The sequence below is a fragment of the Muscardinus avellanarius genome (genome assembly GCF_963383645.1).
Source record: "Muscardinus avellanarius genome assembly, chromosome: 1".
Classification (NCBI taxonomy): Eukaryota; Metazoa; Chordata; class Mammalia; order Rodentia; family Gliridae; genus Muscardinus; species Muscardinus avellanarius.
In genome coordinates, this window is record NC_137786.1 from 200,478,936 (window position 1) to 200,494,748 (window position 15,813).

General features: G+C 35.0%; 2 protein-coding genes across 5 annotated transcripts in view; one reads left to right on the forward strand and one right to left on the reverse strand.

Moving 5' to 3' along the window:
• ANO3 (anoctamin 3) overlaps nucleotides 1-15,813 on the forward strand; it is a gene marked incomplete at both ends in the record, with an annotated part of 387,663 nt that overhangs the window by 316,113 nt on the left and 55,737 nt on the right. For all 4 annotated transcript variants that reach the window (XM_080703073.1, XM_080703074.1, XM_080703075.1 and 1 more), the window contains one exon: nucleotides 901-961. In XM_080703073.1, coding sequence (XP_080559199.1) covers nucleotides 901-961 — 61 coding nt within the window. The remainder of the gene's footprint in view (nucleotides 1-900; nucleotides 962-15,813) is intronic.
• Nucleotides 2,266-7,147, reverse strand: MUC15 (mucin 15, cell surface associated; the record flags this gene model as incomplete). The annotated part of the gene is made up of 3 exons (XM_080709295.1): nucleotides 2,266-2,426; nucleotides 4,690-4,839; nucleotides 6,478-7,147. 3 exons carry the CDS (start codon nucleotides 7,145-7,147, stop codon nucleotides 2,266-2,268), a joined length of 981 nt encoding a protein of 326 aa, XP_080565421.1.

The following is a 15,813-nucleotide window of genomic DNA, read 5'->3' on the forward strand; positions in this document are numbered from 1 at the left end:
ATCTATATAGGTTTGGGTACTATCCGTGGTTTCAAGCATCACAGAAGGTTTTGGTATGTATCTCCCAAGGATAAGAGAGAATTTCTATACTTTCTTTAGTATTTGTTCTTGATTGTATTGCTATAACCTTCCCCACTACTTTATAAAGATAATGATGGCATTATGTGAATGGAAACAAGCAAAGGTATATTGAGTTTTATTACACCTGAACTTTAAATAAAATCAAACAATCTTGACAACTCTGATAATTATACTGTTTCCAATATAAACATAGAGCTATACATTGTTCCTTAACAAGCTTCAGGTAATAGCTAATTACAAAACATTTGTACTTTATTACAAATGCTCAGTGACTTATGGAACTTCTTAAAACAACTTAAAGATGAACTTCATCACATCTTCGAAGCCACTACTGGCCCCGCGGCACATTCTGGAAGACATGTGAGAGCAGGAGTACCCTGGAACAACATTCAGTGGGAGTGCTAGAGCTCACAGGCAGAGTTCTACACTCCACAACTGTCCATTTGTGAAGGTTTTGTTAAAAGGAAGCCTAACTAGCTAACCCAGGAAGCTGACTCCTTACATCTCACAATGCAATTTGACTATCTGTGGCCCACAAATACATCTCCAGGGCTCTAGAAATGCTTCTAAGCAGAAAAAAGGATGGAGGACAAAGGGAATCAGAGGGAGGAGAGAAGAGGAAAATGTTCCTTTACCTTTTCCCATGAGAAAATTAGATAGAAGTTGCAGAACCCATAAAAAGATCTCATATGGTTTCTTCACAAGCTATAAATACTGTGATTGGCTTAGGGGGAAATCAGAGTACCTAAATGCAAATATTGTTCACAGGATTATTATAAACTGTAGTATGATTAATATTTTTATTTGTTTTTCATTAAGGTGACCTATTTGTTTGATAATGGAGGGACGGTCTTCTTTGCTATTTTTATGGCAATTTGGGGTAAGTATGTTCTTTCATTGTTTGTGTTCTAGCTTTCATTATCAGAGCTACTGCTCTTTATTCACAACACACACACACACACACCATGTATCTATTCAACAATGTCAACAATGTCTCTATGCTGATAGTTGCTTTGTTTGCCCTCTTCATATCTTCATAATTCTTTGGAAATTTAACTCTTAATCTAACCCTGAAGCCTAAAGCTTCCTCTGCTCAAGAATGTGGTTTACCTGCCAAAGGCAAGTTAAAAACAGACTAATATATACTGTAATCCAAATTAAGCTCCTTGTAACCTTACATGTGAAAGTGATGGTCAGGAAAATTTCAGTCGCTTAATATTTCCAGCCATTTTTTAACCTTAGACTTCATATTTGAGAGATACAGAACAATTCTATATGTGATTGAACAATAAGGTCATTACTAACTAATATATAACAAATCCTATTTTTTCTACCAACTTAAAGCTGTAAAATTTAAGTATGAGTATATTCTTTGGCTACTTTTTCTCAACACATTTCTCACTGAGTTTTAAAGGCACCCAATTTATTGAAACTTGAAGTATATTCCTACCAGCTGTAATTTCCCAAACTTTAAAGCTTCTATGAAAGCTTGTACATTCCTGTTTATGGTCAGGTTTTCTACTGTGTTTCTGTTGAATGCAATCATTTTTTAACTTGGCAACTCAAGGGGCTGGCCCTGTATGAAGAGAAGTAAAATTTAATAAAATGAAAGTCTTTAATTTCAATTGTCTTAATTTCCCAAGAAATAAAACCACTTTAGGCCATATCCCCTCTCTAGCTTTACTACATTTTCTTAAAAATCACCTTCCAATTTTCCTTCAAGAAAATGCTACTCTTGATTTATGGCCCTAGGACTGTACATGAAGCAGTAAAGTGCCAACTTCATTGTTTTTTTTTTTTTTCCCACAGAAAACAAAAGAGAAAATATAGTTCTGTTTTCCACTTGTTGTTAAATGATATTTATTATTAAATTATTAAGCAGTGCTGCCATGGTGATATATTTTTGTTTTTCCTTATTCCACAAACATTTTCTATTAAGGAAAATATAGACCCAAGTATTAATTATGGTCATGTAATATATTCTTCATCCCAGACAAAAGTATAAGAAAGGAAACCTGTTCACGTGATTTCTTCTTCCTGTATTTCTGCTCCTGGTCTCACGCTTTTATAGTTCTCCTGGCACGATCTCCTGACAATGATCTTGCTTCACCTCTTGGAAGATAGTTTTTTAGGAGGCCAGGATGTAGATGCCCACTTGACATCTGGTCTTTTTTTCATCTCGGTTTATACTGGGGTACGAAGTGGAGGTATATCTTCCATAGGAATGCCATCGCGTGCGGTTTCCCGGCTTTCTGGCACGGATGCATCGTTCGTAGCTGGGTTGTAGTAACTAGAATTTCCAAAACTCATATCATAAGGTTCTGGTGCATTGTCTAATCTCAGAACTGAAAAAAATATGAAAAACAAACAAGGTAAATGTTTATAAGAAAAGTCTAAAAGAAGCATTCTTAGATATCTGCTATTACAGATTTATAGGCATTGTTCTATATGAGTGTGTATCTTTTATGTGGGCTTTGCAGATACAACTTTTGATATGTCAAATAAGTAGATATTTTCCAAGCTATATTTATTTCTATGATGAAGATAATTGTTTTACACACAAAATTTTGCTGCTGGTATATACAAAACAAAGGAACCAAGAATGAAATAACTCTTCTTAGATGAGATATTTTTATAAAGAAGTATAAACATGTACCTCACTGACTTTTGAATCTTGTGATTTCCAGAATCTTGTCAAGATAGTCAATTTTTTTTTTAATTTCTGGTATACACAATGATTCTTTCAAAAAGTGATGGCATTAAAAATCATTGGAATAATTTTTCTGTTATCTCAAACCATGATACTCAAGTTATTTGAGATGGAGAAGGTAGAATACTAATTGTGAAATCTTATGTTTCCTTCTGATGGACTAAGAATTTTCTGAAACATGATACAAGAGATTTTTTAACAAATAGCCAATTTTTCCTTAATGATCTTGGATTTTCTTTCAAAGGAAAACTAAGGATATACCAGATATCTAGTCACTAATTAATGATTAGGTTAGTACTTAACTATTCAGTTAGGTATTCACATAAACTTCCTACCTGTTCCTTCAGCTTACAAACTAGGCTTCCAGGCAGCTTGTGTGCTTGGAAGAGATGTCCCAAAGCTATCTTGAAAAGGTAAAACAAGTGGTTTGATTGAGTTATTCTTTTATTTATCAGTTACTACTGTATTGAGGGTAACAAATTGATAAATTGAATTTTTGCATGACATCCACATGCAAAGATTTCTTCAGTATAAGAAATAAATGTTTGCAAACCACTGTTGTTATAAATTTTTGAATTTTTTTGTTTACTATGGATTCCTAGAAACCCATTAACAATTCTGTTAATTTTATACCTAATATGGATTTGGTTCTGAAAATTAGTAATGTATCAGTTATGTACTGAAATAAAAAAAAATCAGTGAGACTTCCATTCTGGTCACTTATCAGAGGCAGTTACCTGTCTGTTACATTGGCAATATACCTCATGCAAACAAGAAAAAAAAATTCCTAAAACATAAGAGAGATGATTCAAGCCAGGCAGGGTGGCGCAGGCTTATAATCCCATCATTCGGGAGGCTGAGACCAGGGGATTGCTGTTCCCAGACAGCCTCAGCTACTTAGTGAGGCACTCTGCAACTTAGTGAGACCCTGTTTCAAAATAAAGAGTAAAAAATAGGGCAGAGGATGTAGCTCGGATGCCCCTGGGCTCCATCCCCAAACCCGCAAAAAAAAAAAAAAAAAAAAAAAAAGAGAGAGATGATTCAAGCAACTTAATTCATTTCTGTGGTTCTTTTCATACATTATTGTAGATTAAACTCACTGCTTCATTTATAACAGATATTTTTATTTATAAATATTATGCTGGACCTTTTTTTGCTATATGAGTGAAAAATTCTGAATTAAGCTGAGTTTTGACTTCAGATGTGCAAATCAGCAACTGGCAGCTATTCTGCTTAAGAGATTCAGTAAAATGCTTAATGAAGAGCTGATGTATGCATGTAAACTTTAGAATAATGACAAGTTCAAATAAATATTGCTTAAGTTACTGCTATAAAGAGTTCTTATAATGCAGAGAATGGCTTTGCAGTCACATTTTAAGCAAAAAGGCACTTTTCACATCAAATCATCATTTTCCAATTTTATACTGATTATTGAATCTAGAATTATTATTTAAAACCAATTTGTGGCCGGGCGTGGTGGCTCACGCTTGTAATCCCAGCGCTTGGGAGGCTGAGACAAGAGGATCGCGCAGGTTCGAAGCCAGCTTCAGCTGGTTTAAGAGACCTTGTTTCTAAATAAAATATAAAATAAATATAAAATAGGTCTGGGAGTATAGCCCGGAGGCAGAAGGTCCCTGGGTTCCATTCCCAGTACCACCAAAACAAAAAACAAAACAAAAAATGAAAAACAAATAAAACCAATTTGTATGCAAGAAGCAACAGTTCCAAGTGACTTTTAAATATCACTCCTAGATTCATAATCACTTGTTTTTGTATTCTTTGAGAAATGGATACATCTTTAGTCCATTTCTTTCAGATGAGCCTCAGAGTATTATCTAAACACCGTGCTCTCACTTAAAGGCATCATGTTTAGGTGATATTATGAAGATAATTTTTACCTGGTTCATTTCTGTCATCATAAAGTCGCCGATGGGAAAATGAATCCGTTTTCCTTTTTCCACACAACAAGTAGCCAACAAGACTAAGTAATGAAGCTCCCAGTATAGCTCCTAAAATGGCCCCAAATACTACTCCTGTGTTTCTATTCTCTAAAGGACAGAATACAAATGTACAAATAACACATAGAAAATGATCATTCAATACAAAACAGAAATAGATTCATCCAGACTTCATATATATGGAAGAATGTTTAATATTTTAATTAACAGATACAGCATGTAAGTATATGTAAAAGAAAGAATGTTTCATAAAATTCCAAGTATCTGTTATATATTGGGAAAACATACTTCTTGGTAAAAGCAAACTTCTGATTTTTATTTACATTGAAATACTTGTGTATTTCAATTGTATGACTGATTTTTTTACTTATTGACATCAATAGTGCTGAAACATCCTGAAAAATTCTCCATAAGGATCTAATTTCAGTATTGAATGCTGTAAACATTAAGGTTTTCATAAACCCTGAATCTCTTATCAACTATAATGATAAAATGAACATTGAATTTGTTTCTATAAATAATTCAAAAGTTACAAAAGTAATAGGAAATAAATCCAAGTAGAGTATAATTACATGATTATAATCTTGGCTACTCAGGAGGCTAAGACAGGAAGATCACAAGTTCCAGGCTGGTCTGGAAAACTTATAAAGACCCTATCTTAAAATGAAATTTAAAAGGGGCTAGTGATGTAACTTAATGATTGAACAGTTGCCTAGCATGAGCGATGCCCTGAGTTTAAAAAGAAGAAAAATAAAATAAATACACTAAATTCCAAGTAAAAAGGCATTGTAAAAGAAAAAAAAAAGCAAGGTAAGAGCATATATTAAATGCCTTTTACATAAAGATCTGCATTTAAGAGATTCCAAAATTCCACTCCAGCTGTTCTTTACTGAGTCCTTTACTGAAATATATAGTGCCCCCTAAATGCATATCTAGCATACTTTTACTTTTTGAGAATTTTTTTGTTAATTAGGTGGACAAAGGTATCTCTGATTCCATATAAAATTAAATTTCCAAGAAGTGTAGCATTCATGTTAGAGTACAACAAAATTGTTCCTAATATGTAAAAGAAGCAAAGTGAACATATTTTCTTTAGATCAAAGAGCAATGAAAGTAGTAAGTACTCACTATCCTCAGTACATATATTGGGTTTAAATAGACAAAAGAGAGGCCATGCTTTCAAAAAACTCTTTCAAATGAATACTACTAGAGTGTATGTGAACAGTAGGATGTGTGAAAATTATAACTGAAATGAAAGTATGTGTGCACATACCATGTATTTTGTTATATCAATGTCTTATTATTGTCCAGTGAGGGCTATGTAGTATCCCATAATTTATAAATTTATTGTGTTGAATTTTTCAAAACTTACATATGTATATTTTCAAAGCTCATTTGTATAATACTCTTATAAGCATGTGAAATTCCAGATGGTCATTCTAAGATTCAGTGACAATTGTTACCTCAGTCCTCAAAAGTACACCCTTGCCTCTGTCTTCATCTTCTCTTGTCCTAGCCTGCTTCTCATTTTTCCCCATGTCTCTTCACTCTTATTGGTATTGATTAGAATGTGTTCAATTAAATTACGCAATCATTTCACTATTATCGCAAAATAGGTAAGAACCACCTATGTGGTTTCTAAAATAGAACATTTTTTAGACTTATCAATATGATTTATTTAAAGACTCAGTTTTATGTAAAAGGAACATTAAAGTTATTTAGACTTACCTTTTTGGGGGTCCGATGTATTGGGAAAGACTTTTGAATTATTGGTGAATTGTACTGTAGGTGGTGGAGTTGGTTTTTCCTGATAGGGGGTAAAAGCAGCAAGGTTTTCACCATCTGTGGTGAGCCACCCAGTTGGTTCTGTTGCCAAAGGGCTCACTGGCTGGATGCTGACTGCACTGGAGCTGTTATCTAAAGTCCTTATAGTGTCATTGTCCACAGACCAACTGGGGTTTCCTGATGGTACAACAGATGGAGAGTTGGGATGAACTGAGACGGGCCAAAGGCTTTCATTTGCTCTAGATGAATTCAAAGGCAATTTAGAAACATAGCCATGAATCAAGGAAGGACTTGTGGAAAATGTAGGTGTGGGTTTCAGATCTCCAGTGAAGTTGCCTGATGGTAAATTACTGGTAGAATTGATGATTTCATAGTTTCTGGATGTACTCCAAGGAGGGGGATTAGTTGTCTTGGGACTGTAGTCATCTTTGTTTTCATTATTTGGATTTACATTGTCTTCTCCTTGCAAAGGCATAGATTTATTTTCCATTGTTTTTAAAACTTCTGCAGTGCTTTGTGATTTGTTTGTTTCTAAATTTTGATCTCCATGGCTCCCAAGTGTTAGTGAAAGAGACAAGGATGAAATCAACACAATTTTTGCTAATGTCAGCATTGTAGTCTTCTTTGGTATTGGATTTATTAAGAATAATCTGAAACAAAATGATAATCATTTGAATTATTGAATTCAGTATACTGAGTTTTTATGGCTTTAGATTTTTAAACTGATAAAAAACCAGAAACATAATTTTGAGGAGGTAATATCATATTCTTTATTTCAAATAATTGTTTTGGATTAATTGTGTATTTAAACTTGTGTCATAAAGCCCTATATTCTATGTAATATTTCTTTGTTCTAGGGAAATGCTATAGAAATTCTTAAAAAATGATCAAGCCAGACACCACTATTTCAAAGGTCATTTAACTTGGGATAAGTTTAAATATGCACACACACAATTGCATATAAAATGCTAAATACAGTTTTTAAATATTGGAAATATAGGACATGTAAAGCTAGATGGATTCCTCAACTTCTCTAAAAACATTTTCTGTATTGAACTGTAATTTTGAATATTTGTTGTGAAAGTGGCCTTACTGACTATACACTAAGAGTGCCATGCATCAATTCTATAAAATGATCCATTGAAGAACTCCCCTGAATACACTTGATCCATATATGTTTTGAGTTATTTGAACTTGAAATTAAGATCCATTTTTAAATGATATTTTAAAATTTGTGACACCATTCCTTCTTTATAATCTCAAATTTGGGAGATTTAAAAAGAATTTTATTTTTCAGAATGTTCTTTATTCTTACATTCTTCTTCTACAAATAAATAATAGGAATATAATTGAGGATACATGTGAAGACTTCACCTAGCCAGATGGCGGCAGAGTTGGGTAGAAAGCATGAACCTGACCTCCAATCTAAGAAAACCATTTTACACGTGTGGAAGTTCACAAAGAGGATAATATGGGAAAGTATTTTAGAGTCAAGTTTATATTTAAATTCTATCTTCTGTCAAAATAACTCACGAAACATTATTATCATAAATAAACAATTGCTTTAAGATCATTATAATAACAAAACTGAGGTCAAAATGTTGTGCTGAATATTAAACAAGATGATGAATATCTGACCTCACATAAGTACTTATTGAATGTTAATTTCCATTTGGTAGTATTTAAGTATAAGATCCCTATAGTGTCTTAGGGATTACACTGTACACTGTTTACAATGTCACCTTGCTTGATCCCCACAATGATCTCCTGAGATAAAAATAGCGTGTGCTATACATCTCTTATAGATGAGGAAACTGAGACTCAGAGTAGCTTAGTAGTGGAGACTAATAAATAGAAGAGCCAACAATGTCAAGTCTACTGACTCCAATGTAATTAAGTACTAAAATAAAAATTACATTTAACTTACAATTTATTATTGAAACAAGTCAAGCCAAGCTGGGACATGATGGTACATGCCTCTTATCCCATTACTTGGGAGGCTGAGAAAGGAGGATCGCATATTCCAGGACAGCTTCAGCAGCACAGAGAGACTTTATTTTAAAATAAAAAGGTGTTGGGGTATTACTTTCAGATAAAATGTCCCTGTGTACAATCTCTAGTACCAGAGAAAAAAGGGGGGAGGGATAAGAAGGAGGAGGAAGAGGAGGAGGAAGAGAAGAAAGGAAGGAAGAACTGTTCCTCCTCTAGTGATAAAACTGAGAACTGATTTATATTCTTTGAATTGGATTTTATTTTTTACTAAATGCTTTAAAATTGACTGAGATAATATAAAAAAGAGGTAAGCATTATTATTTAGGTCCCATATTGCTTGTTGTTTCTCATGAGTATTTCTTAGATTTTCACAAATATTTCCACACTTCCTTGCTTGACAAGTGGTTCTAAGGAGCCTCTATAATTTTTTTCTTTTGGTTTTAATACCTCCACACACTTTTTACTTAATTATTTCTTACATAGTGGTACAACTTATATGTACCTATAATACATCCTGTCATACTATATTTGTTCAAAAGCTTTTAGAAATCATATATACTGTTGGATCCCAAGAGTTCTAGCGATGTGTAATTTCTGCTTCCACACCCTATGCTTATCATTTAAGAAAAGTTGACTTCAAAAAGAAGATAGGCAAGCATTTACGAATATACATAGCAGCATTATTTATGACTATCCAGCCTGAATGCCTACCAGTAACAGATTGAATAACAAATTATGGGATATTCACATGGAGAAAATTAACAAATTTTGGAGATTTGTGATACAACATGGATGATGATAACAAGCATAAGGCAGATCTTAAAACTCAGGCATATTGTGTGATTCTACCTACATAAAATTCATAATCAGGCACCTAACACTGATGTTAGCAGTCAAAAGAGTGGCTACCTGAGGGAACAAGACAGTATGGACCAGGTGGAGTCTGGAGGGCTTCCAAGTGTGCTGGAGATGCTGTACCTCAACAGGATAGTGATTAAACAGGTGTTGGTATTTTTAGTGATTCTACTTACTCATATACTATTCATTTTTTGTGGTTAACAGATTTAATTGGTTTAGACCTTAAAATCATCATCAAAATTGGAAAACATGTTATTATTATGTATCTTTATTACAGATGCTTTACACATTTTTAATTTATTTCTTACCAAAGCAATCAAACATACAAGAAGGGCTCACATTCCCAATAAGAAGTGATTAAGAGGAGCATAGAGAAAGTAAATAATGTATCCAGGGACTCACAGCTAGTTACTGAAAGACAAGGGGAGGATTCAAACCCTGGCATGTCAGAGTTGAAGCTAGTTTGGTTAACTTCTTTAAACCATGGATAATTGGTTCCAAGACCCCATAACAATACTCAAATCTGTAGATATTCAATTTTCTTATATAAAATGATTAAGAATTATCTTATAACCTAATACCCTCCTGTGCACTTTAAATTACCACTAGATTACATGTACCAGTTAATAAGATATAAATGCCTTGCACATAGTAGTTAAACTGCATTGTTTAGGAAATAGTGACAAAAAGTGCACATTCAGCACAGATGCTTTATTTTTGTCTGGATATTTTTAAGCCATGGTTAAATTCATGGATGCAGAAGGCATAGATACAGAGCGCCAACCATATTCACCTTTGTAATACATGTTACGAAGGAGTGTAGAACTTGGTATTCAGTGGTCTTTTAGAACTTTTCATCATCATTTTTATCACAGCCTATCCAAATTTAATTGCCTGAAACAGATTAGTTCATAATCCCATTTGTTTAAAAAAAGGAAAGAAAGGAAGAAAGAAAGAAAGATGAGGGAAGGAAAGAAAACTCTGTAAATAAAGAGTCTTCTATTTTAAGTTTCTGTCAAATATACTAAATACATTTTTATCCTAATTTAAGAAATCCTAATGATTGTGTGTGTGTGTGTGTGTGTGTGTGTGTGTGTGTGTGTTACTGTGAATGGAACTGAGGGGCACTCTACCTCTGAACTACACCCCCAGGCCTATTTTTTATTCTTTATTTTGAAACCAGGTCTCACTGAGTTGCAAAGGGCCTCACTAAATAGTAGCTGAGGCTGTCTGTGAACCTCAATCCTCCTGTCTCAGCCTCCCAAATGCTAGGATTACAGGTGTGCGCCACCACGCCCGGACTTGTCTATGGTCTTGATGGAAAGTTTTACCATATGGCTTATAGCAGATTTACACTAACAAAACAAATGATTATTCCCAGCACCTAGAGTTGACAATAATTAATTGAAATGATAACTCATCTACCATGTTCAAAATACACTTTGGTTTAGTCTAAGAATAGCTACATGCACCTTTTCAGAAAGAGCTTTCTCTGCATTTTGTGATGCTGATAGTGGACCTGACAGTTTTTTTCTTTGTCTCCTGCCAGGAATCTGCTTTGCCAATTAGACTTAGCCACTCTTTGTATCATAATTATATAATTTAACTTGTCTTTCTATACCTATGCAGTTTGCTCTTTTACCTGAAAGCGTGGTCATCATAGAAGAGGCTCTTGGCTGCACTAAACTTTCCCTCCCTTGCTGCAATGAGAGTCCATGCTTTATGACCAGTATGACAATCTCTGTTATTCCATTTCACTTTTCCTGTGGTCCAGAGCTACTGAGAGGTTCTCTTGTTCCTCTGTCTCATTTCTGATTGTAACTTGAAAACCTAGGGTATCTACACCCTAAATGAGCCAAGCATTCCATTGCTACCTATAGTGTATCTCTTGGGAGAAGGAAAGGAAAGGAAGAGAGGGATCAGGCAGCGTGTCTGAATACCCTTGAGAGTATATCCAGAATTCACAGTGTATATAGTTACATAGAGGGATTTTGTGAAGATTTATTTTTATTTTACTTTTATTTTGATGTTGCAGCAGAAGAAGACTTTGCTTCTGCTCCCTGGCTCCTAAGAGAACAAGGTTATATCCCCTGTTCAGGTATACTTCATCCTAAAGGGATAGGAACAGCCAGGAAGTGAAGCTATGGGCTATTCAACTACAGTTCTGAAACTTTTTGGGAACAGAGACCAAGATTTTTAGGCTAAGTTTGACCTCATTCTGTATCAGTCAATGTATGTTGTAAGCAGCAACAGCTAATGGAGGTGGTACAGAAGCTTCAGAGAGAACTAAATAAAGCCTGCGTTTTTCTATTTTCATTTTCCTTCAAGCCTCTCCATCACTCTAATATTTAAACTGTTCTCTATACTTGTTATATAAAGGTAGAATTACACTGTATCATGAATGTCATACCTGAGTGTACCCCAGTTCATATGTCAACCAGGTGTACTGTGGGAGTCATCAGAAGGTATAGTGAAAGAAAAATGAGAGGCTTAGAGGGAGAGAAAATCAGGAGAACCAAGTAGCATCAGCTTTCCTCCTGTTCATTGCCTCTTCTGACCCTGAGTGGTAGTAATTTTTGAGGGTTTAACCTCCAAAGGAATTCTAGAAGTGTAACATGGGAATATCACAAACTTGAAAAAAAATCTAGAAATAGAATTTTCATAAAGGGAATGGAAAAAGAGAATTTTCAGCTATTTGATGATATCTTAAATGCATATGTTCCAAAAGTTTCTTGTATATACTGAAAGAGTTTCCTTCTTACTAGTAAATTTTAATTGCACATGATAGGGTAATTCATAATGATATTTTTATTTACATAATAACCTCATTTGTTCTGTTTCCTTCCTCAAACTCCCTGTTTGCCTCCTCTCCTCCCTACCCTGATCCCCTTCTCTGTTTCTGTACTGGTTTTCTTTCATAATTTTTATGAGGTCCCTTTCTTTCTTTTTTTTCTCTCTCTGTCTTCTGCATAGGAGAGAAAGCATGAAGCTCTTGATTTTCAAGTCTGGCTTTTATATTGCTTTTATATCTGGCAACTTTTAAAGTACACTTTGAGAATGAGTGAGTTTTATTTTCTAAACAGTTCTATCCAGATAGAATGAACACTGTTTTTTTCCTCCTTGGTGTTGGCACTGAAATGTGGTTTCACATTACTGCCTTTGTATAAAGGGCTACAGAAGGTGCAGAGAGAGTGAAAATACACTCTGGCCATTAAGAGAAGCAAGCCTATACTCTGAGTATAACTAACTGCTCCCTCTAAAGTGCTGGGAGGCCTTGTGCTGCTCCTCCTCCCCAGGGCAACTGAGTCATGCTCATTTCATACCAAGCTTTGAAAATAAGGCGGTGCCCCGGTGTGTCAGGTCATCAACCCATGCAAGAGATGATAAATGACAGTCACTCTAAACTCAACAATATAAGAAATTTTAGATAAAAACACCAGCTCAATTATACTGAGGTGATAATATAAACACATATTTCTATAGTGAAATAACTCTTGAGTATACATTCTCCCCCCTGTTATGCCAGTTGTTTTTATTCTTTCTTTCTAAATGTAGACAGAAGTTTTCCTTCCCTAAACATAAATTAGGAAACTAAAATTATGCTTGCAAAAATGCCAATATTTAAGAGGCCTTTGAAAGCCAGAAAACTGAACTATACTTAAGAACTCGAAGTCTATTATTTTTATTTTTATTTGATTTAAAAAAGAAAAAGAAAACGTCATTCTTTAAGGGAAACATTTTCAAAAGTATGTGAATATTATTCTTATTAAAAATTGGGTGTGTGCAAATCTAGGGAAAATAGAGAATCATACTATTTTCTGGCTCAGGTGTTCTCAGTCATAAACTTCTAATCAAACCATTAAGTGGACAAATTCTTTCAAATGTAGAAAGAATTGTTTCCAAAAGACATGTTAAAGATCCAAATTACCCAGCATGGGGTTTTCAGCCTTTGATTACATTTCACTCTCTGTAGAAACAGCTTCTATGGATTAAGTAGAAAGTATATTCATAGAAAATCCACATCTCTTTACTAAAAGGGGCTTTAAATAGCCACAATCTAAAAATAGCTTTAATAAATCTTATCTACATCTTCATTCCATGGGACCTGTTCTGTGAGATGTCTAACTGGCTTAGCCTTTTTACATTTTCAGTGGGTGTTAGACATGTGTACTTATGTAATTGAGAAAATGTATACAAAAGTACAAAAGGTTATAATTCATTGCATATAAAATTCATTTTTTAACATTTATCATATTATAATACTTAAAGCAAGAACCTTTAAGCCCAAAAGTATGGGTTAAGTCTAAGTATTCAATTTATATGCATGCATTTTGAAACTATAAAACATTTTGTTGCCTTTCCTAAGTTCTGACTTGAGGAAATCCTCTATCATATTTGCCTACATTTTAAATTAGACTTTCCTTTAATTATTTCTTCTGGATTCACCATCTAGCAACTTGGACAGAGAATATTAAAGTTAACTTATTGAACAGCACAGATGCTTATTTAGAACGTAATTAGCTAATGAACAACTACCTGTTCTACTCGGGTCTCTGTAGCTACTTGCAAGACTGTCCTGTCAACAGTTCATTTCACTTTGATTCTCTTTGGTAAAGAAACGAGAAGCTGTAAGCACACCATAAGTAACCACGAAAGCACACACTTACCTTCAGGACCAGGATGTCTTTAAAGACAGGAACTAAAGTATTCCAGTTGTCCTGACGGGAATGAATCTGAAGTGCGTGAGAGAAAACAGATGGGTTAAGTGTGACGGTGTTGTGCTGAGCAGGAGATTTGCCAGAGAAACAAAATTAGGTGGGGCTGGCAGCATATCTTGCTTGTGTAATAGAGCACCCAAGAACCTGACTGACCTGCTCCTTGGCCGGGCTTTAAGCATCAGGATATCAGCTCATTCAAGCCTTTAACAACAACAAAAATAGAGTCCACCCCTCCTTCTAGTTTTCATAGGCTAGTCCACCTCACTTTGGGGCCAGCTGGTTTTCAACCATGACAGCAAAACAAGGGAATCCATTTCTTGTTTTATGTAGAGAAAAAATACTTTGGTAACTTTTTCTGGTTTGTCAGAAATTTCTGACACATGCTTGGTCCCCTTCTGCAGGCGAGGAACCCTGAAGGAGCCATGTTTAGCACTTTTTGCTCTAGGCCATCCTTCTGTTATTCTAATTCTTAAATGCTTATTTCCCTCTCATAGTAGGTTAACCTACTTGGTACTTAGGAACAATACATTAAATGTCAAGAGGTCAGTATTAAGGGAACTATGGTATTTGCTGTGATCTGAAACTGGTTTTATGGGAATTCACATTTAATAAGCCATGAATGGATATGTATTGGAGTTGATAAGAAACCTACCAAATGTTCTATTAGAAATAATCACCAGGCCGGGTGTGGTGGCGCATGCTTGTCATCCCAGCATTTGGGAGGTGGAGACTGAAGGATCGCGGTTCGTGGACAGCCTCAGCTACTTAGTAGGGCCCTTCACAACTCAGTGAGACCCTGTTTCAAACATAAAAAGACGAAAAAATAGGGCTGAGGGTGTAGCTCAGAGGTAGAAAGTTCTTGAGTTCCATCCCCAGAACCAAAAAGGAAAAGAAAAGAAAAAAAAATAATCACCAGGACTAAGGACAGGTTTTCTGCTGACCTTCAGGGGTTTGGGGATCCTTGGGACCTACCTGAGAATAGCCATGTGATCCTGAATTTCCTGGGAGCCTCCTCAGCTAAGGAGTTTCCATCCTGTGCACACTTTGCTGTTTCTATCCATTTAGATGCTAGAGAGTGTCTGAAGTAGCCAGGTAATGCTTGATTAAATACTAGAGTTGAATAACAACCTGGCAGGCTTCCTTCACTTCCTTTTACGGCTTATGAAAGGGAGAAGAGTGAAACTGGGATATTCTGCACATCAGAACTTGGGGACTGGCGCCAAACTCTGTTCAGCTTCATATGCCGGAGGTTCACATTGGTTTCTGTTGTACAAGAAGATAGAGTTCCAGCTGCCTGGAGGGAAAATGAAACTTTAGCTAGAATGGAGAAGCTAATATGCTTCAAACTGAATGCAAAGAATCTGCCCAGTTAATTGGCCCCAGGAAAGAACAAGGTAATTCTATAGTTTTAAATTTTCTGGAGTCCAAAAGGCCCTTCAGAGTTTGATTAGAAATTAAACCAACTCCTGAAAAATCTCCACTCAAAGGATATTTAAGCTGTATCTGCATTGGTATGAGGAAAAACAAGTTAAATTCAATCAAACAACTGGCTGCTAAATAATGGCTTCACAGAATTCATCTGGCAAGCTTTAGTTTTTCCAGAGACTAGGGGAAGAATCCGCTGGTAATTACATTTTCTGCTTCTCTTTAGAGAAATTATTATAAATTAGCAGTTTTGGGTGCAACATCTCACATCTAGGCATTTTCCTAG